This window comes from Schistocerca gregaria, chromosome 2 (genome assembly GCF_023897955.1).
Source record: "Schistocerca gregaria isolate iqSchGreg1 chromosome 2, iqSchGreg1.2, whole genome shotgun sequence".
Taxonomy (NCBI): Eukaryota; Metazoa; Arthropoda; class Insecta; order Orthoptera; family Acrididae; genus Schistocerca; species Schistocerca gregaria.
The window spans coordinates 302855997-302880156 of record NC_064921.1 but is presented as its reverse complement, the minus strand read 5'-3'; the positions used below and the strand labels follow the sequence as shown (position 1 = coordinate 302880156).

At 42.4% G+C, this 24160-nt stretch overlaps 1 protein-coding gene across 1 annotated transcript in view; it reads right to left on the bottom strand.

Annotated features, from left to right (window-relative positions):
• LOC126336927 (DNA-directed RNA polymerase I subunit RPA2) overlaps positions 1-24160 on the bottom strand; it is a 200177-nt gene that overhangs the window by 11794 nt on the left and 164223 nt on the right. Inside the window, exons 18-19 of the mRNA XM_050001097.1 lie at positions 17004-17129; positions 4049-4176 (exon numbers count right to left, since the gene is read on the bottom strand). Coding sequence (XP_049857054.1) covers positions 4049-4176; positions 17004-17129 — 254 coding nt within the window. The remainder of the gene's footprint in view (positions 1-4048; positions 4177-17003; positions 17130-24160) is intronic.

Genomic DNA, 24160 nt, shown 5'->3' with positions numbered 1-24160 from the left:
GTTGTCACGCTCAAATTATTCTCAGATCTGAGAGCTGGCTGAAACCTGAAGTAGAAAAGCTTGAAAATATTTAGCGACACAATATAGAAAAGAAGATTAGGTGGCATAGGAGGAAGTTTGTTCATTGCTGTGAACAAAAATAATGTGTCTATTAAGGTTGAATTTGAGACTGACTGAGCAGCAGGCCAAGGTGAACTCCAGTTAATAATCAGATTTTTTACCAACCACCTAATTCCACTACAAGAGTTGTAGAATCATTGAAGGAAAGTCTACATTCAGTTGTGCAGAAATACTCGGATCAGGCAGTATCAATTGGAGACAAATTTATATCGAGCATACATTAGTACATCTATGGACTCATCGCAGGTGATATGAAGCAGTCTTGTGGAAGAATTTTATACACTTTTCTGAAAACTGCCTTGTACAACTAGTTAGACAACTCAAACACAATGGAAATATTTAGAAGTTAGTAGCTGCAAACAGGCCCAACCCTATACAGTATATAGACAGGGGTTAGTGATCATGTCATCATAGCGATGGTACTTACTGAAGTTAATAAATTCACCAAGAAGGCTATGAGAGTATTTACACTAGAAATAAACAGATAAGCAGTTGTTAGCAATCCACTTAGACAATGAATAGACATAATTTAGTTCCAATATGACAGGCATACAGGAATTACGAGCAAAGTTTAAAGTGACTGAAAAATCATTCTCTGGAGACATATGTGCCTAATTAAGTGATTACAGATGGAAAGGATCCTCTGTGGTTTAATAATCAAATTCAGAAAATATGAGGAAACAGAGATTGCTGCCTGCACTCTAGGATAAAAAAAGAATATGCAAATGTCATCATTCAACATTTAGTAGTAATTCATGCATCTATAAGAAGATCAATGCACGAAGCATAAAACAACTTCCATTATGTGATTCCTGAGTTTCTGCCGGCGTATTTGATAATCAAAATATCCACCGGTGTACTGCCGGTCGATAGTGTCCAACAGCCACAATATTTCGGCGATCAAACATGTCGCCATCATCAGGTGAACTGACGGACTGAGCTCCTGTGAACGTGCCAGCAGGGAGATCCATACACTAATGCTGCTCAGAGGGAACTGGATTCGGTCGCGGCGGCGGCCGATTTAAATACCCTCCGCCCGCGGCGCGCTCCCTCCGCCGTCCGCGCCCCACGCCACGGTCGCGCGGTGGAACAGATTGCGACGGCGTCTGATATGACGCCGTTGTGATGGCTCTGTCCGCCGGGGTCGTCACAACTGTACCTTTGCTCGATTTACTCTTGATTAACCCAAACGCTGGTTCCCAAGCCTTGCTAAGATTATAGCCACAGTCATGGTTTATGAGGTCGTCATTGACGCGAATTTCGATGGCCTCTCTAACAACACTGTCCCAATATCTCGACGTCTGTACCAGAATCCTCGTGCGGTCATACTCCATAGCGTGATTTTCTGACAAACAATGTTCAGCGACCGCCGACTTGCTCGGATATATCAGTCGAGTGTGCCTCTAGTGTTCACGGCATCGATCCTCGACGGTGCGCATCGTCTGACCAATATACGACTTGCCACATTGACACGGAATCTGGTACACGCAGTGCAAAGCTCAGCTTTCCTTTTTCTCATATGATATTCTACAAACCATGGATGGAGGGCAGCAGGCAGATTCCACATTCCTACATTTCTGGAAAACATTTGACGTGATGCCCCACTGCAGACTGTTGACGAAGATCCAAGGATAAGGCTTCGGTTACCAGATATGAGAATGGCTCACTGACGTTTTAAGTAATAGAAACCAATATGTTGTCCTCAGTGGTGAGTATTCATCAGAGACAAGGGTAGCATTAGGTGTACCCCGGGGTAGTGCGATGCGACTGCTCTTATTTTCTGTACACACAAATGATCTGACGGACTGGGTGAGCAGGAATATATGGTTCTTTGTTGTGGTGTGTGGGAAAGTATCATCACTGAGTGTAGCACACAAGATAACAGAGAGAATTTCTAGTTGGTGTGATGAAAGGCAGCTTGCTCTAAATGTAGAAAAATGTAAATTAATGCAGATGAATAGGAAAAACAATGCTGTAAAGTTCGAATACAGCATTAGTAAGGTGCTACTGGACAGTCACGTCAATTAAACATTTAGGAGTAACATTGCAAAAGCGATATGAAATGGAATGAGCATGTCAGACTGGTAGTAGGGAAAGCAAATGTTAGTCTTTGTTCTATTGGGAAAATTTTGGGAAAGAGCAGCTCATCCATAAAGGAGACGACATATGGACGGCTAATGTGAACCATTCTTGAGAGCCATTCAAATGTTTAGGATCCCCAGCAGGTCAGATTAAATGAAAAAATCGAAGCAATCCGAGGTATGCTGTTAGATGTGTTACTGGAAGGTTCGATCACAATTCAAGTATTACAGAGATGCTTTGTGAACTATAATGAGAAATACTTGAATGAAGAGGATGCTCTTTTCGTGATGCACTATTGCATGCATTTAGAGAACCAGTTTTGAGATTGATTGCAGATCAATTCTACTGCCATCAATGTACAATTCATGCAAGGACCACAAAGATAATATGCAAGACTTGTACAGTCTTTTAGGCAGTCATTTTTCACTCACTTTATTTGCACATAGAACAGGTAAAGGAATGACTAGAAGTGGTCTGTGGTACAGTTCACCATGCACAGTGGCTTGCAGAACTACTGTAAGAACTATGGTACAGTTTCCACTAATAGACAGACTGATTCACAAGGAACACTTAACATAAAATACTTTATGTAAATTGGCTGAATTATTATGTAATTAAAGTCACCTACCACAGTGAAAACAATGCCACTGTTATCTAGTGCTGAATGGCACTACTCATCGGAACCTTGGTGGCTCCTGTGACGCTTAGTAGCTATGTTGCGCAGCAGAGGGCGCCTCAAGCCAATGTTGCGTGGCAGAGGGCACCTCGTGTCGATGTTGCGTGGCAGAGGGTGATCCATGCCAACATTGATTGGCAGTGTGCACTTCTTGCCGATGTTGTGGGGCAGAGGGTGTTTCTTACCAATGTTGCGTGCTTCTTACCAATGTTGCGTGCTTCGTACCAATGTTGCATGGTAGAGGGTGATTTGTACCAATGATTCGTGACAGAGGGTGCTTCATGGTATAAGGTGCTAGTGAGTGACAGTGTGTGTTGTATACCAATGTTGTGTGACGGAGGGTGGTTTGCACTAATGGCAAAGTGTGCTTCATAGTTATGATAATTTGGTAAATACAGGAAAAGTTGACACAGAAAGTGCAGTTCCCATAAGACTGGTGCCAGAGCCAGGTGCCCAGCAAGTTGCTGTAGCTAACACCAAACTCCATTCCAGTTGGGCAGACCACACTGTACTGGCGCTGTAGTCGGGTGACCGGCCAGTGAACACAGCTTGCGTCAAACTGGCTCTGTTGTGAAACGGACTGGGTGGTACAGAGCTTGCAGCTCACATCCTTGTCACAAGATGTCACACTATAAGCCAATTAAATATGGAACACGTAACATTCGTGCCACCTGAGAGCTTTTCTGGCTTATATCACTTGAACTGTTTGAAGTTCTATGTAAGTAATGATATTCAGTTACTTCTGAATTTTAATTGTAACTCTCCGCAAAATTGCCGCTATACCACAAAGTCATCTGGCCATAGATACTCTCGTGTTATACATGTGAAGCTGGCCCAGGCTGCTAGTGAATGTATAAATAGCAATCTAAATAGAATTGTCCTGTTAAAAGTCTTACTGTAATTCAATAAGTATTTAATCATTACACTGAAGAGTATTTAACATTCTCAAAAATTTTTACAAAGTTATACAAAAAGAAATGTCCTCAGTTATGGACCCTCTGAAATCATCTTTTTTCAACGAAAGCTTAACAAAGGAATAGTTCACTTAGCCTGGAAAATTACACTGAATTAATGATATTAACACAAGTGGAAAAGAACATTCAACATCGTAAACCAGAAAATTTTAGTGCATTAGTGGAAATAATACAAACCTCAATATTAATCTCTCACCTGCCATTTGTCAGAAACCATGTGGCGAAGACGTTGATAATGTACAATACCAAAAAAAATTTTTGCTGTTAGTTCACGACCATCAACACCACTATACATGGTTTCAGTACCATAATAATTGTAGCCTCCTGCAAAGGACAAAAGAAGCATGATAAAAAGTAGCTGCAGGTAACAGTATATTACCCATGAAATAAAACTGGCTCAACAAAATAAACACATCAATCATATCAGTTGAACATGTGTATGCTATTCCATAGCGCACAGGCACAGGTACGGAAATGGGAACAAAGAAAAAAATTCTTGGCTTGCACATAGATTCACATCAGTTAAATTTTGTTTTTTATTTTTAATCTCGAAAAATATTGTATTATAAGCTTTCAATGTATTAAGTTTGGTTACCTGTATTTCTGAAGTAATGTGTGGTGGGTATTCAGTTTAAATTGATAAATTTGAAATCATGCCATCAGTATATTCTCAGTTACAAGCATTTATCACTCACAGGAATGAATCAAAAGTTGATGAAGATTTACGAAAGTATACTCCCTTATTTTCAACAGTTAGGAAATGACTGGCTGATTTCAATTCAAAAGCAGTTCTTTGTTACCTTTCCAAGAGGAAAAAAAGCAGTGAATACTCTGTAAATTTTCTGCACCACTTGGATGAAAAAGCCCAAAAAATTATGTAGCGGTAGGACAAATCATCTTCCCCAAATGGAAATTTAAAGTACAAATAGTCGGAATGTGATTTGATTTGATACCCTCTGACTCCCACCTGGCCTCACAGAGAAAGAAACTGACAGTTGGAATACACTTTGAGTTAAATGAAGTGGTTACAGTAATTATAGAAGGGTATATTACAAACTGATTAGATCACACTTCTTGGTTGGAATCTGTTAACTGAAAAGCCCTTTTATAAAGGCAGCAACCTAAATGAGGCCTATGTTGAATGTGGATGGAATGACAAAGAAATGGGTGACTGATTCTTTACTTACAAATCTATGCTCTGTAAACGATATGCATCATTATAAATAAAATTACACAATAAGGGTCCACCTCTGTAGGCAAGTAGTCAATGTTCCTGACTCTCATGCAGAGGGCCAAGGTTCAATTCCCAATACTACATGGGATTTTTCCTTGGGAGGAGGACTGGAACAGGGAGCAATCAGACTTGTGATGGCAACTGAGGAGCTACTAGAGAAGAAGAAGTAGCTGCTCCAAAGTCTGAAAAGCCAATTATGGCCCAAAGGGCAGTGTGCTGACACTGTGCTCCTCCATATCATATGTGTATGATGTCAAGTGACAGAGTATGTCACAGCTAGTGGTCAGCATCATGCCATCTTCAGGGCCTGATCATGGAAATTGGGTCATAATCAATCCTGATGAAAATGGTACAAAATGCTAACCTGGTCGAAACTTTGTGAGTAACATTTACTGGCCTTCTCAACCTTCTCTGCCAGTCACCAGAATTATCTTAGTGTGATCTCACAGCCCACATGATGGTCTTTATTTGTTCTGATGTGTGCCACGATGTGCAGTTGGTTGCATACTCTTTTTCCACAGGAGCTCCCCAGGCATGCACACTGAATGCACCTAGGGTTCCTTCCCATCCCTTGCTGCCAGTTTTATAAGTGATACATTATTAGAACTGCTAATAATTAATAATCCTCTATCCTTGTACATCTACCTCCTTTTAATACAGGACATAGCATGTTTCCTAACACCTTGAGTGAGTCTCGTTGGCTTGAATTTGATTTCAGCGGAAGATTGCATCTTGGACTATTTGGTTAAGGGGATTGGTGTAACACCCTGAGTTCTCCCTGACCCCTGTTTCTCCTGTACAGGGCCCCTAGCCCTTACAATTAACATGCCACTCACAGTCAAGTGGCCTAGTAGTGGAAGACCCAATACTTCCTGAAGAGGAGACAGGATTCACAGGAGAGGTTAGTACATCAGGTACCTTTGTATCTCTCTTACATGACTCTCAGGAGCTTCCAACACACCCACTTGCAGAAGACCCCAATTGTTTGACAGAAATCGGGGCAATTTCCAGCTGCTTATGAACATCAGCTAACTCTTCCCATGTTCAAGAACAGAGTTCACAGACCAGCTCCACTGTGGTGCTACAATGTTTTACAGAACAGCAAACAAATAACTTCAAAATAAACCAGCTGATTCTCTCTTCATTTCTGGATATGATAAGCTGGAATTTTAAAAACTAAAGCAATTTGTTGGACACAAAGTGAGATTTCTATTACATGACACAGAAGCCAGGAAGATAAAACATTACTTTCCACCAGGTTGATCAAAGGTAGGGTTATAATTGACCATTAATAACTGACAGTACAGTACATATTTTCCAAAAGAAATCACAATTCGCTATTTTAAAAGGCACATTTTTATCCTAAAAATTCTGATAATTAAAACTCATCATACAGCTGAGGTGTTGAAAACACACACACACACACACACACACACACACACACACACACACACACACACATATATATGATGTCCCAGCTGACTACATTGTGCTACCACTGCAACTTGACTGCATTTATTTAGTATCATGCTGAAAGTAGTGTTGTGAAATGGCATGAAGAACCTGGAACAATGGTAGCGGGTAAAATACTTCTTTGAAGATCATTTTGCTGTAACTACTTGCATTCTTTGTCTACAATGATTCTCATTTCACAGGAATATTTTAAGTTATAAGCTACCACTACAGATTCTAACAATGGAATTTTTATACGTAATTGGTGCTGATGATGTTATTTCTATATTATTATTATTATTATTATTACCACCAGCAAAATTACACAGATCCAATCTACACTCACCATTCTGCTTTAAATAGTTCAACTGAACTTTTCTTCCCTCTTTCTTTATGATAAAAAACACTTCAAAATTATGAACAGAAAACTGATGGACAGAAAAGGAATGAGGAGAAAATTAAATCAGAAGTACAAGCCACATTAAAGATCGCATGCCTTTTAAGTGCTGTTGTAAGAAGGCAGTTTGGTGGGTCACTATGTTGCTGAGTAAGTGTGTGTCAAAGAAAATTTTCCTCCTCCTGCAGGAGAACAACACCCTTGAGAGTAAAAAATGTCTGTTTTCACCAGACCACTAGGAAAACAGTTTCACGTTTGGTTTCAACAACACATCTGTTTCAAAATCACAGAATGAGCTCAAACATGCTGAGGTATTTCAAACAGGAAGACTTCCTCCACATAAACCAGCAAGGATTCTGAAAACCATTGTCATGCAAAACCAATTTGCAATTTTCACACATGACATTGTGAAAGCTTTGTTTCAAGGCAAGCAGGTAGAGGCACAATCTGTTGACTTCTAAAAAGCATGATCACATGGAGTATCAAATGAAATTATCGAAAGTACGATCAAGTGTGGCAACAAGTGACATTTGTGATGTGATTGATGATTTCTTGCTGTGGGGGATGCAGCATGTTACCTTGGATGGGGAGCCACTGACAGATACAGAATAACTTCGGGAGTGTCCCACGGGAGTAGTTTGTGATGTATATTAATGACCTTACAGACAATATTAATAACAACCTCAGGCTTTTTACTGATCAAGCAGTTATCTATAATGAAGTACCTACTATCTGAAGAAAGCTGCAGAAATATTCCATCTGATCTTGACAAAATTTAAAAGTGGGGCAAAGATTGGCACCTTGCTTTAAATAGTTATGAATGTAAAATTTTGCACTTCAAAGAACACAGGAGCATAGTATCCTATGAGCAGAGGGTAATGATTCATAACTAGCAGTAGTAAACTCAAACAAATATCTGTTTGTTTGAAACTTCCTGGCAGATTAAAACTGTGTGCGCCAACCGAGACTCAAACTCGGGACCTTTGCCTTTCGCGGGCAAGTGCTCTACCATCTGAGCTACCGAAGCACGGCTCATGCCCGGTCTCACAGCGTCAGTTTTAATCTGCCAGGAAGTTTCATATCAGCGCACACTCCGCTGCAGAGTGTAAATCTAATTCTGGATCTGTTTGTTTGTTATGTTTTGGGGCACAAAAACACCTGAAGTCATACAAGCCCGAGTCAAAACTATAGAACGCAAAAACAGAGACAAGGGAAACGATTATATGTCAGTCCCATTGGAAACAATAGGAGACATCTAAACAAGGCGCGTGGAAAAGACTAAAAATGCACCATACAAAAATGGAGATCCAAAACTAAAAATTAAATAGCCTTCATCATATTGCTTCAGCAGATAAAAAGTACAACACTGGAGACAGCTGGCGCGTCAGCTGATAAATCAGAATGGGCAATATGCAGCCGAGTTAAAATAATCTCCTCTCGGCAGGAGGGCCGAGAGGAGGTCATCCAAGGTGCCGTGAGAGGCTTAATATGCCAAAGCTTATTCCCATGAAGGGAGGACCATTAGCGATGCTAAAGGGACACCACTTCCCGACAGACGGCAACACAGAGATCAGCAGAGGGAACAGAGGTACTCGCAGGCTGAGGTAAGAGGACTGCAGCCTTGGCAGCAGCGTCAGCAGCCTCATTTCCTGGCATACCGACATGACCAGGGACCCACAGAAACATGACAGTGGCTCCACAAAGAGTGAACAAGTGACAGTTTTCCTGTACCTGCGGCACTAAGGCATGAGCACTGCACAGCGCACAGAGACTTTAGAGGGAGCTGAGTGAGTCTGAGCAGAGGACACAATAGGGAAGGCTGTGTCGCTGGATGTACTCTGTGGCCTGATACAAGGCGAAAACTTGGCTGTAAATACTGAGATGTGGGCCGGAAACCGATATCAAAAGACACGGGTCCCAATGATGAATGCATGCCCAACCCCCTCGTCAGTCCAAGAGCCATCAGTGTATACATAGGTACGATTGCTAAATTCCATGCGAAGGTCGAACCTGAAGGCGATAGACAGACTGGAGTAGTGTCCTTAGGTAACTAATGAAGGCCAAGTTTAACATGGGCCACTTCACAAAGCCAAGTTGGTGAAGGGTTCACCTCCACAGGGAAAGTTGCAGGCAGCATGAAATTAAGCCGCCGTAGCAAGTGGCGAAAGCAGACTCCAGGAGCTAACAGAGAAGAGGGACGAGTCCCATACTGACGTTCGAAGGAATCATCAGAAAAGGAAGCATAGGAAGGATGACCTCGCATGCCAGACAAACAGCATGCATGCCTGCTGAGGAGAAAGTCACTGTGGTAGGACAGTGGTAGTTCAGCAGCTTCAGCACACAGACTATCAACCGGGCTGGTGTAAAAGGCACCCATCACCAAACGGATGCCACGATGGTGGATAGTGTTGAGATAACGTAAAAGGGAGGGGTGTGCAGATGCATAAACAAAGCACCCATAGTTGAGTTTCAAATGGACAAGGAGCGGTACAAATGGAGGAGGGTGGTTCGATCATCACCCCAAAAAGTACCATTGAGGATGCATAGGACATTGAGGGACTGTGTACTGCGGGCTGCCAGGTAAGAGACATGAGAGGACCAAGAGTGTTTCCTATGAGCCCCAGGAATTTCATAGTGTCAATGAATGGAAGGGCAACAGGCCCAAGATGTAGAGATAGCGGGAGAAACCATTTGCGGCACCGGAAATTCGTATAGACGGTTTTGTCAGCGAAAAAGCGAAAGCCATTAGCGATACTCCAGGAGTGAAGATAATCAAGACAGTGCTGAAGATTCGGCTCAGTGAGACAGGTCCATGGAGAACTGCAACAGATAGCAAAATCATCGACAAAATGGGTGTTGGAGATGTCCGGGGGAAGGGAGGGGGAGGAGGCCATGATAGGGTTAATGGTGATAGAGAAGAGGATGATGCTCAAGACGGAACCATGAGGCACGCCATTTTTCTGAATAAAGTGTCCGACAAAGCAGAACCCACACGCACCTTGAAAACTCGGTCTTGTAAAAATGCCCGAAGAAATCAGGGCAGGTACCCATGGAACCCCCACGTGTAAAAGAGTATGGAGGATACCAGTTCTCCAACAGGTGTTGTAGGTCTTCTCCAAATCGAAAAACATGGCCACAGTCTGGGATTGCCTCAGAAAACCATTCATGACATGGGTGGACAAAGCAACAAGATGGTCAACTGTAGATCACCATGCTCAAAATTCACACTGTGCATTCGCGAGTAAATGGCAAGATTCGAGCCACCACACCAGCCAGGCATGAATCATATGTTCCATCACTTGGCAAATGCAACTAGTAGGAGAGATGGGATGGTAACTAGAAGGAAGGTTTTAGTCCTTACTGGGCTTAGGTATGGGTATGACTGTGGCTTCACGCCAGCATCCAGGAAATGTGCCCTCAGCCCAAATGCGGTTGTATGTATTGAGCAGAAAGTGCTTGCCCACAAGAGAGAGGTGCTGCAACATCTGAATGTGGATAGCATCTGTCCCTGAGGCAGAGGACCGGGATGAACTGAGAACATGATCTAGCTTCCTCATAGTGAAGGCGGCATCATATGAATAAAGGCATGGTGATAGTGGGAAGAGCTCTAAACTTCTGCAAAATGGTGGCCCAAGGTGTTGGAGATAGCAACAGGATCTACAAGGACAGCGGCACCTACTGTCAGGCCAGAAATGGGGGAATGGATCTTGGTTCCAGAGAGCCGTCTGAGGTTGGCCCACACAACAGGGGAAGGTGTGGAACTGTTAAAAGAACTAGTGAATGAAATCCAACTCAATGACACTTTGCACAGATCTGTTTAAATGAATGCAGTTTTCCAGTGCAGGCAGCGTTTAAAAATGCGGACAGCACGTCTCTGTGCACGAATTGCTTTGCAGCAAGCCTCAGTCCACCATGGGACTGGGACACGACATGATAAAGAGGGAGTGCAAGGAATGGAACGTTCTGCAGCAGTAAGGATAACGTTTGTGAGATAGTCCACCTGGTCATCACAATTGAGGAAATCTTGTTCTGCAAAGGTCACCAGGGAGGAGTGAAGCTAACAGTCAGCCTGAATGAGCTGCCATTTGGGCATGCGTGTGGATGGGTAGGAGTCAGCAGACAGAGAGCACACGGGAAATGGTCACTCAAGTAGGTGTCTGAAAGAACGGATCACTCAAGACGATGGGCAAGCTGGGCAGTGCAAAAGGATACGTCCAAATGGGAATACGTGCATGAGGAGTCAGAAAGGAAAGTGGGTGCACCAGTGTTAAGGCAGAGGAGGTTGAGTTGGTTAAGAATGTCAGCCCAGAGGGCACCTCTCTGGCAAGTCCTGAGAGAACCCCAAAGGCGATGATGTGCATTGAAGTCACTGAGTAGCAAAAACAGTGGAGGTAGCTCCCCAATAAGCTGAAGGAAGCTGGCCCTGGTGACATCGAAGGACAAAGGTACATAAATGGTACAGAAGGAGAAAGTCAGGTGGGGAAGGAAGAGGCAAATGGCAACAGCTTGACGACAGGTAGTCAGGGAGATGGGTTGACTATGAAGGTCATTCCGTATAAGCGGCATGATGCCCCCCGAGATGGGATGCCGACCTCAGGTGGAAGGTCAAAACGAATCGGTAAGTAATGTGGAAGCTCAAAGCGGTCTCGAGGGTGCAATTTCATTTCCTGAAGGCAAAGTACAAGGGGATGCTGCAGTGCGAGAAGCAACTGCAAATCCTCTTTGTGGGACTGAAGACCGCGAATGTTCCATTGGAGGACAGCCATGAGGAGGAAGAGATGTAGGGGTATCAACTCAGTGTCGGCTGAGGGACAGCCAGTGGAGAGTCACTACTATATGGCATAGAAGCACTAGGATCCTGCTCCATGGCGTCCACACAAGCATCGGTGTGCTTGTGCAGGTGGTCAGTGGAGTCCAACACCAAAAAACGGTTGGTGATGCGCACCAGTGAGACAGAGGCTGGCCGGGCTAATCGACCACGTGGCGACACCGTCGGCAGACTTTTTCGAGTCCTTCCAGACAGAAGACGACTTGGGTGGTGTTTGGCTTCACGGGCGGAAGAAGTCTTCTCTAGAATACTCCTTCTGGCCTTTCCTGCCTGTTGGTTGTGTAGTGAGTAGCTCCACCCCTTTAGGGGAGAGTTTGACAGTTTGTTGCACAGAAGGATCGGGGGATGGTGATGCTACTGTGATAATGGGTGACTTCACAACCTCAGAGCCAAATTTGAGGTCGTATGTCTGTGTAGCCATGTCCTTCATGGAGCGAGGGGTAACAAGAACTGAACTATAAGTGCCAGATGGGGGAACACACAGTTTGTGACTAGCCAGTAACTTGCGAGCTACTGGGTAAGGCACTTTTTCCTTTACCTAAATCTCTTCAACAGCCTGCTCATCTAGATAGATGGTACAATTCTGGGAGGAAGCGACGTAGCCGCCATTGCAGTTAATACAACGGGGAGAAGGAGGTGGACATTCGCCCCTGCCACAGGTTATGCATTTGGCTTGGTGTCGACAAGACGTTCTTGTGTAATTGAACTGATGACATTGGTAACAGTGCATCGGATTTGGAATGTACAGCCGGACTGTTATGATTTCATAGCCTGCTTTAATCTTGGACGGCAGCACCACCCTATCAAAAGTGAGGAAAATAGTGCAGGTGAGCACCAAGGAGGAATTGACCTTTTTCATTACACCCACAAGCAGCCTGGTGTAAATTACACCACAGGACGAATTTAAAGTTCTATGTGCCTCGACACGAACAGGGTAGCAATGGAAAAGTGAGGCAGCAAAGAGTTGTTGTGCTTGAGCATCAGAAGCCATCTCCAAAAGCAACATGCCATTCCGTAAACAAGAGCGGGAGTTCACAGGGCCAACAATTGCATCAACACATTTCTGAATAATAAACAGATTGACCGTGGGAAGGACTGACCGTCTTTGCTATGTGATACCACAAGGAACAACTGCGGTGCAGCGGGAAAAATCTTAGAATCAGTAGCCTCATTACATTAACATTTCGTCGACATCAATGATGGAGAGGATGAGTGACTCATCGCTAGGAAATCCCCCATGATTGCCAGTGTCTCCGATGGCGCACTCCTTCCAACGGGGGGACCCCTACACAAGGGGGCGCACCTGCCTTAGGTGATTGTTCACAACTCAGGTAACACCTCCCGAACATATGACAGAGGGACCAATGGGAAATCTGGGAAGGTTACAGTTCAGGCAATCATCCCTCCCTGGGCCTGGCCTGTACCAGGAGGTATGTGCAAGCCCTACCTGTCGAGCTGGGGCTCGGTATTACTCGTTACCCAGTCACCTTTTAAGCGTCAGACGTGTGGGCTGGCCTTCAGGAGTACACAGGGAGGAAGAAGAAAAAAAAGAGGATCCTCAAACGCCAAAGCGGAGGAACGAGCAGAGAAGGGAAACAAAGAAAGGAAAAAGGAGCCAAAAAGAAAGTTGAGACTGTTTGCAAGTCAGTAACAGAATGCAGAACATTCTCAATAATACCCCAGACATGTTCCCCAAGCTAGGGGAAAAGGAGTAGCAAGAGGATAGACATGCAGCACAGAAGGGAAAAAGTTCTGCAAAGGCTGGGGCCCCGTGGTAGCCAAGCACGAACCAGCCAGAGTGACAAGCCCCCTGGGGGGAAACAAATATCTTTGTGTAATGATTTGTGGGGATAAGAAATGGAATGACCGTGAAGGCTCAGTCGAAGGTTAGGTACAGCATATGGCAGACTTCAGTTCTCTTGTAGGATACTTGGAAAATGGTGCTAGTCTACAAAGAGATTGCTTATGAAATTGTCATGTTGTCCATCCTAGAATCTTGCTTAATATGTGGGAGCCATACCAAATAGGACTCAAACAGAATAATGCAGGTTTCTTTGGTCCAAGGAAGAGCATCTGAACTTACACACACTCCAGTTATCCTATAATCGCTCCATAGAAAGTTGCAAGAGCCACAATAAAGTGAGGAAACTAGAAATATACTACAGACCTCTGCATAGTGTTCCCACAGGGATCACAAATACGTGGTTACAATAATTGCAGTGTGAACAGAGGTATTTAAGCTATCATTCTTGCCAGCATATGTGAATCTAATGGGAAGAAACCCTAACACGTGATACAATTGGTAGTTCCCTATGGCATGCATTTCTTTATGGTTGCAGAATATTAATGTAGTTAAAGACTGTTTTACTAAGTGATTTCTCATACGCTTTCACAAGGCTGAGTGGCCTTGTTAAGATCTTCCCAGCACAGGAAGTCAGAGACGATCACTGAAACTCATACCTCTGTACCTGTAGTCAACAATATTAGCTGCTAGATGACAGATGTGGCACCTTCACTTTTGAAAGCCCACAATTCTTATACAATTTTTATCCTTCTGACAGAACATGAGATTCACATATTGCCTACAGACACACAAACACGTGAGATGTCTTTGGGATTATAATTCCATTTTTTCTGATGTGATTCTGAAAACTCTCTCTTGAGTATTTTTGGTCTGGAGGTAACAAACGAGGTATCTGTTACATGTTCAGCTTTCTCTCATCCTGATATTCATTCAGTGTATTTCAAACCAATTGCTATGAGGTGAATACTGCCTCAACAATTTCATAAATCTTAATCTGACTGCTTTGTACCACACTAGCCCAATTAGATGAAGCTAGATATGAACTGGATAGGGTGCAATTGAGAAGTGGGAACAGGGTGTCAACAGGAAGGCCCTTAAAAAGGAAATGCCCTTAGATAATTTGAATTTAAAAGTTAACAGTATGTGTAGCCATTTGTTGTAGCACAGGAGAGGAATCTCCAGCCACTGTAGGAGGAAGGAAAATTTGGGTCTGACATCTGATCAACAATGTCATTAGAGGTGGAACATAGGCTCTGATGTTAAGGATGGTGCATAAATTGGACATGTCCTTTTAAAAAAGGAAAAATTGTAACCATCACATTAAACAATTTTGGAAAAATCACAGGAAACCTATATTGCAATGGATGGGGATTTCAGACTTGTTCTTCACAAATGTCAGTCTAATGCCTTTACAATTGGCAACTACATCAACTTTTATACTGCACAAGCCATTTTACTGTGTGTGGTGGAGGTATTTTGTGTACCCTTGTCACTTGCCCCCCATTACTGTTCCTGTCGTGGTTGGTCTGAAAGAAGAATTGTTGGTAAGCCTTTATGTCAGACTGACACACTCCCATTTTACCTTCATTGTCTTTTTGTTAAATGTACGTACGAGACAGCAATATATTGTTTGAGTCTTCTAGAACGTACGTTCTCAATATTTTTACAGTAGATCATGCCAAAATGTGCACAGGGCAGATTTGACAACATTTTTCCAAACAAGCAACTTATCATTTGGCACCCCACTATTCCCTCATACACTTTCACCTGTTTCAGTTTTCATCACTAAATGTGAACAAACTGTATACAAATTTTTTCACTTGGGTAGCCCTAGTGACCCTCTTAGCTTGGCACTTCAAGTGGCTGCTACTAATTGTGATAAACCTTTTAGAAACCTTACAGCTGTGGTACCTCCAGTGCCCTTCTCAGCTTGGCAACCCAAGCAGTGGCTTGTGTCCCTTAGGTCTTAAAGTGACCCTGGATGCACAATACTTCTCTGCCTCTCTTGTCACTGAACCTTCTGCCAGGCACTTTATTGTGAATAGCAGAGTAATCATGCAGATGTAGATGCATCTGCCACTGGAGTTGGATGAACATCTCCATGATGCTCCCACGTTTACTAAATGAACCTCTAATGAAATGCAGTGCTCCTCCTCGGATCTTCCATAACAACCCTATCTGGTACAGAGCCTTAACTGCCTTAAATCTCTCTGTATGCAAATTCCTACATTTTTATGCATGTGATTCCTTCCTGAGATTGTTCTGTAAATGCATAGCTGTACAACAATGGGTTTTTAAGCCTTGTGCACAACACATTGCATTTGTTTAAGTTAGAGTCAACTGCCAATCTATGCAGCAAGTACGGATTCTCTGTAGGTCTTCCTGCACTTAGTCACAGTTTACTAGTGTTGCTACTTCTCTGTATACATCAGCATTATCTGCAAAAAGCCTCACAGAACTTCTAATGTGTCCACTTTGCTCTGTTTGAGATTTGTAGAAACAGGAGTAATACTGCAGACTTCCAACATCATTAGAAAGCCTAAGTTTTGCAGGAATGTTAAGAAGAGGAAGTTTTGCAGTTAGGTAGCAGCCACAGATGAAGTGTAAGATCATAACAAAAATAGACAATAACTTGAAACATGTCAAGTAGCAGCTATCACAGTCTAAATGATTACATTTTTCATAAGAGTTACGATTCTAAATGATGAAGTAATTTAAAAGGTGTCCCTGTTTGAGAAAAGTTCTCTTAATGGATGATTTGGTTTGTTGGATGGAAAATGCAGCCAGAAGACTCCTGCTTCATGAAAATATGAAGGAAACTGAAGGTAACAAAGAAACTTCAGGCAGATCTTGATAATGACTTAAGTTGTGTCTCAGAGCATCATTTACCTAGAAGCCTAACACATCAGTCTGACAGACAGTCTTTACACAAAAAAGTGCTGGCATGTGAAGAAGATGTACAATGAATTATGTAATAATGCTACTTTTACTGGCCGTGGACCACAACACAATTTTATTGACACAGAAAAAAGTAAAACATACTCATATTGTTTTTAAATGTGGTTGTTTCACTTATTTAATCACACACTTGCATCTTTGGGGAGCCATCATACATCCCCCCTCACCCTATTCAGGATCCCCTCTCCTCCTTCCATTTACTGTTTCCTCTGAGCTGATGTTGAAACTTTATGTGCCTTTTATTTCTCCATTCTGAACTTTGTCTACTCAATCCACACATAATCATTAGCAAACTTCAGCAACATAATTTTATATGCCTGTGTGTAATAATAATGTAAAAACAAATGTAAAGTATCACAACTGTTTCTGTTCAGCTTCTTTGGAGGTTATCATAACTCATTATTCTGGGTAATTAGCAGTCTATGGTTATTTTATTTGTCTGTTCAATCTGCTCCACAAATGATTAAAAACAACTTACCTGCTTCAAGCATACTGCCAAAATACTCTATTGCCGTTTGTTTTTCAGAAAATTTGAAAGGTGTGGCATCATGAACCAATCCATGTATTGCTGCAGATTTCCCTGCCATTACTTCAATCATCATTGCTGAAAGAGAGTATAATAAAATAAATATGTTAATAGAGGCATTATTTACATAGAAAATAATTTACCAACTAGGATAACTCGTTATATTGCTATCTCTGAATGAGATAGCAAGAGGAACGTCCACTGGACCTGACGGAATACCAATTCGATTTTACACAGAGTACGCGAAAGAACTTGCCCCCCTTCTAACAGCCGTGTACCGCAATTCTCTAGAGGAACGGAAGGTTCCAAATGATTGGAAAAGAGCACAGGTAGTCCCAGTCATCAAGAAGGGTCATCGAGCAGATGCACAAAACTATAGACATATGTCTCTGACGTCGATCTGTTGTAGAATTTTAGAACATGTTTTTTGGTCGAGAATCATGTCGTTTTTGGAAACCCAGAATCCACTCTGTAGGAACCAACATGGATTCCGGAAACAGCGATCGTGTGAGACCCAACTCGCTTTATTTGTTCATGAGACCCAGAAATTATTAGATACAGGCTCCCAGGTAGATGCTATTTTCCTAGACTTCCAGAAGGCGTTCGATACAGTTCCGCACTGCCGCCTGATAAACAAGGTAAGAGCCTACGGAATATCAGACAAGCTGTGTGGCTGGATTGAAGAATTTTTAGCAAACAGAACACAGCATGTTGTTCTCAATGGAGAGACGTTTACAGACGTTAAAGTAACCTCTGGCATGCCACAGGGGAGTGTTATGGGACCATTGCTTTTCACAATATATATAAATGACCTAGTAGATAGTGTCGGAATTTCCATGCGGCTTTTCACGGATGATGCTGTAGTATACAGAGAAGTTGCAGCATTAGAAAATTGTAGCGAAATGCAGGAAGATCTGCAGCGGATAGGCACTTGGTGCAGGGAGTGTAATGTATTGTAATGTAATGTACTGCAAATACATAGAAAGAAGGATCCTTTATTTTATGATTATATGATAGCGGAACAAACACTGGTAGCAGTTACTTCTGTAAAATATCTGGGAGTATGCGTACAGAACAATTTGAAGTGGAATGATCAAATAAAATTAATTGTTGGTAAGGCGGGTGCCAGGATGAGATTCATTGGGAGAGTCCTTAGAAAATGTAGTCCATCAACAAAGGAGGTGGCTTACAAAACACTCGTTCAACCTAAAAACGGACACAGTTGAGACCAACTTGCTCAGTTGGAGCTTGGGCATAAAATAATTTGGAACATCGACACAACAGATGGCCAAAGGTGACAATTTAAACTGAATGTTTGGTGTTCAGATACACCCAGGAAAGTTGTGTTTATGGCTAAACTGCTAATCCTATCTGCTCACAAATTAAAACCATGCCAAAGACTGTTATCAAAGCTACTGATCTTCACAGATAGTGCAGCTGGAAAGGTCTTTCTCATACCCTGTGTACTAATGATTCCATCTGATTCACCCCTTCAAATTGACTTCTATTCCTAATCAGGGTTACGTTCACAATAACAATAAATCAGGTCAGAGAGAGGAGAAGAGAGGAGGAGGAGGAGGAGGAGGAGGAGGACAGAGACGAGGGGAAGAGATGGACAGAGACGTGATTATGGGAGGATATGGTTGGGGGGGGGGGGGGGGGGGGAGGGTTTAAGACATGTATCCAGTTCCCATACATATACAGCAATTGCTACTGGATTCACTAGTGTTTTATAAAGATGAATGGAAAAAGCCTGTGTGGAAGTTTTCCCACACTCCCAATTTCACTAGGAACAGAAGCATGTGCCATCTAGCAGCTTACACTTCTCATACAACCCACCATGTACTTGCCATCCGGTGTCAAAATACTGTGGATGATAAAGCAACGCCACCATTTAAAAAGGATTGTAAGCCTTAGTGCTAATGCAACAGGTATTGGAAATCATTGTTTCTTGAGATCAACCTAGTCAATTAAAGGTTAAACTGTTAACTGTTTCCACTGAATTTAATCATGTGGAAACAGGTGACATCGCTGCAAAGGCATCATAATGATATTACGTTAAAGGGGCAGGATGCAATTTGACTATGCAAGAATGCTTTTCAGGCTACAAACCTAGTGTAAAAAAGAATGCTCTAAAGTTCTGAAACTAAACATTAGTCCAGCAACAAACATTATGCACTTGAAGAAATGGAGCACATTTGGTCATCTGTATAAGGTAATCGCATTGTCCACTACTATATAATCCTCCCCTTCCTTCCACTCATGGCTCACAGTCTGCTCATTCCATCTGCATCACTGATACCAATGGAAACCCAGCTCCGTTAGTTGCAGGATGACCTCTTAATGTTGCCAACCTGACCGCAGGTAACACCAATGGTTATGACCACAGTTTTCACAGAAGGCACTGACATGTCAATCAGCACTTTCCTGCAATGCAGACGCAGTATGGCTGCTACCAGGCCACACCACGGAAGAGACTGAATCACTGTAAAATCTCAGCAATAAATGGAGGTCAATTTAATGCTATCTCATTGACACTTTTAGCATGACACAGTTCCTCACCACTACCTCTCCACTCGACCATCCTGATCCCTTGTTCACATCCAGTGAATCCCTACAATTTGGAGCCGAAAGTGTTTGTCAGCTTCTGGCAGTACAGATGAACCACTGCTGCACATCAGAACTCATCATTGGCATCTGTCATTATGTGGTGCAGTGAGTGACCAATTTTTGGTGACCTGTTTCTTTTTTTCTTTTATTTTGAGGCAATGTTGACAAGATAAGCATATGAATCTCAGGGTGGCACTATTTGGACAACAGGAACCTGCAGATCTGTCACGGTTCCAGGGCAACAGCCGAGAGGAACATTTAAGGCCAACTAAGTGCCAATACTGTAATTTGTAGGGGCTTGAATTCATTGTACTATTGTCAGTAACTTGTGATATTTGCAGAAGGTTTGGCCACAAACAACAGCAGTACAGTGTAGTGAGTCCCACTGGGCCATGATACATCAGAAATATTAGTGTAATTGTTTTGATTGTTGATATAGAATTGGTGCAATGCATTCTTATTTGTTATATAGCATAATTAATAATAGATGTTAGGCTGCAACCAGAAATGTATGCAATGACTTTAAGCGACACCATTGAAATTCTGAAGAGTTGCACAAGAGTCATGCCCTAGTAACCTCATTACTTTATCCAGGATGAAGTAAAGCAAAACTGTGTTAATGAGGAGTTGCTGAAGGTACTGGAAGTGTTACAAATCATGAGTGGGGAGAGAGAATCCCAGGGAGGGGACACCAAGGCCTTAGTGAACATAATGGAAAATCCTAGTGATTTGTCCTTGGCTATCAAGATTTCCGCACAGCTGGAAGAGATCTATATTGTGACTTAGAAACAAAGTGACCGTGGTGTCTTCTCACCTCATGTGAGTTGTTACAGATGTGGACAGATGGGCTGTGTAATGAAGCAATGCCACTAGCTGCAGTGTTTCAAGCATGGCGAGGTTGACCACAGTGCATGTGACGCAGGAATAGGAAGCAAAATAAAAAGGATCAAAGGAAGCATTTGTTGGGAGTGCCGTAACTGTTGAATGTCATTCCCAATAAAATGGTACACTGCAAGTATGTGTGCAGAGACAGACTGTTGCTTGCTTGGCAAAGTAAATAATGAGGAACATGAAGTCTTGGTGGATACAGGTGTATATGTGTTTTTAGTTTGACCCTCTTGGATAGGAAGAGGCTTCAGTCTCCACAGTACATACTAAGGTGACAAAAATCGTGGGATACCTCATAATATTGTGTTGACCTCCTTTTGCCCAGCGAGTGCAGCAACTCGATGTGGCACGGATTTAAGAAGTCGTTGGAAGTGCCCCGCACAAACACTGAGCCCTGCTGCCGTCCATAATTGCGAAAGTGTTGCTGGTGCAGGATTTTGTGCACAAACTGACCTCTCGATTACGTCCCGTAAGTGTTCTACAGAATTCATGCCGGGCGATCTCGGTGGCCAGATCATTTGCTTGAATCGCCCAGAAAATTTTTCAAACCAATCGTGAATAGTTGTAGCTCTGTGACAGGGCACTTTGTTATCCATAAAAATTCCATTGTTGTTTGGAAAAACAGATGTCCACAAATGGCTGCAAATTGTCTGCAAGAAGCTGATCATAACAATTTCTAGCCAATAAACCAGCCCAGTCCACATAAACACTGCCCAAACCATTATGTAGCCACCACCAGCTTGCACACTGCCTTGTTGACAATCTGGGTCCGTGGCTTGTAGGGTCTGCGCCGCATTTGAACCCTATCATTAGCTCTTACCAACTGAAATTAGGACTCGTCTTACAAGGCCACAGTTTTCTAGTCATCTAGGGACCAATCAATGTGATCATGAGCCCAGGAGAGGCACTGCAGGTGATATTGTGCTGTTAGCAAAGGCACTCGTGCTGTTCATCTGCTGCCACTACCTGTTAACGACAAATTTCGCCACACTGTCCTAACATATATGTTTATCATACATCCCAATTGATGTCTGCAATTGTTTCATGCAGAACTGCTTGTCTGTTAGCACTGATAACTCTAAGCAAATGCTGCTGCTCTCGGTCATTAAGTGAAGGCGTCGACCACTACGCTGTCCGTGGTGACAGGTAATGCCTGAAATCTGGTATTCTCAGCACACTCTTGACACTGTGGATATTGGAATATTAAATTCCTTAACGATTTCCAAAATGGAATTTCCCTCGCATCTAGCTCCAAATGCTGTTCCATATTCAAAATCTGTTAATTCCTGTTGTGCGACTATAATCACGATGGATATCTTTTCATATGAATCATCTGAATGCAAATGATAGCTCAGTCCTTTCATACTTTGTATACGCAATAGTACCACCATCTGTATATATGCTTACCTCTATCCCATGGTTTTGTTACCTCAGTGTGTGTTGCGACAAGTGTGTAACAATGAGGTGGACTCATTGAGAGCAACACTGCTCACCTACAGCATTAGGCCGAGAGTTTTAAGGTGCATATGGAAGTGTGTGCCACATTGTGGTATGGGGTAACGTGCAATTCTCAGATCTGATAGTCAGGATAAAAATCATGTTATAATATTTCATGGCATATGATCAAGCTCGGTGAAACTTTTTTTCCGGGGGTTGGAGGATGGAGGAGGGAGTAGGGGGGTGGGGTGTTAGAGAGCTGTTAGTGAAACAACATCGCAAGATACACCTGTCACGAAGGTGTTGCCAGCTAAACAGTGTACAGGTATGCTAAAGATTAAATTACATGCCAGCAGGTACAGGAAAACTGATCCGGATTAGCACAGGTATGGACCTACCAAGTGAATTGTGCTTGGTAGAACTACTGGACTACAATGAGGAATTTGATAGGAGTATAGTATGCATTACAGATGGAGTATTTATTGTTCCCAGAAGTGTGGACAATTTTTGCATGGATGAGGATAGTCTACCAAAGGCCTAAAGGTTGTCAGTCTGAGTATCTTAAAGGAAGGCAATACTGATAGGCTGAGTGAGGACCATTGCTACAAGCACGCTATTTGCTATTCTGCAGTTAGTGTTCAAATTCATGGATTTGTTCAATCTGATGGGTTCTTTACCAGTGACAACTATAACCAACATAAAATACTGACAGCAAGCAACACTGTTGTGTATAGGATGACATACAGGGCACTAAAGCATTTACAAACACTGATGGAGGAATTCATTGACAAGCAGTTAGCTGATGCAATCACTGAAAATGGTGATAGTTCCTGCACTGTGAGTGTTGTGATTTTGCCCGCAAAATCATTAGTTGATACCAAGAAATGTAAGTTCTATTGCAATTATCATTACCTCAACAGACAGGTTATCACTGAAGCATATTCCATGACTCTAACATTACAGAAACCTCAACACATTCAGTCAGTGTAGATACTTCTCAATTACGGATCTGAAGAGCAGCCAACACCAATTTGAAGTAGTTCCAGAAGACCAGCCGAAGACAGACTTTACCACACCATGAGGGCTTTGCCAGTATTGTAGGATGCTGTTTGGACTGAAGAATGCTTCAGATGCTTTCCACAGACTCTTAGATGGAGTAATTCTGGGACTGAAACCTAAAATATATATTGTCTCCCTTCAAGACATAATTGTATTTTTAAAGGATATGCAAGAACATATGAGAAGGATGGAAGTAGTTTTTAGAAGACTGCAGGCAGCATGTCTAACATTCTATGTCATTAAGCACCACTTTGCTCTAACAGAAGTAAACTATCATGGGCATGTACTTAGTCTGGAAAGAGTAAAAACTGATCCATGGCTATCAGGGGTTCGTGACTCTGTTCCACTATAGACTATGAAACAGGTACAGTCATTCTCAGGTTTCTGTAATTATTATAGAAAATTTTAGATGGATTTAGCACAAATTGCTGAGTCTTTGAATTGTTTATTGATAACAGGGGTGAAATTTGATTGGTCAGTGAAATGTAAGGCTGTATTTGAGAAAGTGAAACAAATGGCATTTGAGAAATTGAAACATGCCTCCATATCCAAGTCCTGTGTCGACATTTCCTAACTTTGAGCAAGAGTTCATCCTGCTGTGTGATGCAAGCAATACAACAAGGTTGTTTTGACTCGAATTGTGGATACTAGGATACATCCAATGGCTTACGCATTGAAGAAGTTGAACACAGCAAAACATAACTATTCCACAACAGAGAATGAAGTTTTGTAGGGAGCACATTGTGTTCATGTGGGAGCGATCTAGATGGTTGTAAAACAATAAACTGGTTTGTTTTACAGAAAATGAAGTGCTGGCTATTATTTATGATATTATCTACTTTAGGTGTTATAAGGACAAATGTTTAAGGTAGTTAAGGATCACGTTTCCCCTAAGTGGCTGTTGGGACTCGAAGACTCTTCCAGTAGGTTAACACAGGGGACATTGAAGCTAAGTGAGTTTAATTAAGAAGTGGTATACAGACCTGGGGACGAGCATACAAACAGGAACACACTAGGCACTTTGGACTTCTGCATGCACCAGGTAAAAGCTTGTCAGAGTGGCAGCCTATGGAGACTGTCGGACATTTAGATCACAGCCACAGTTTGAGACACGT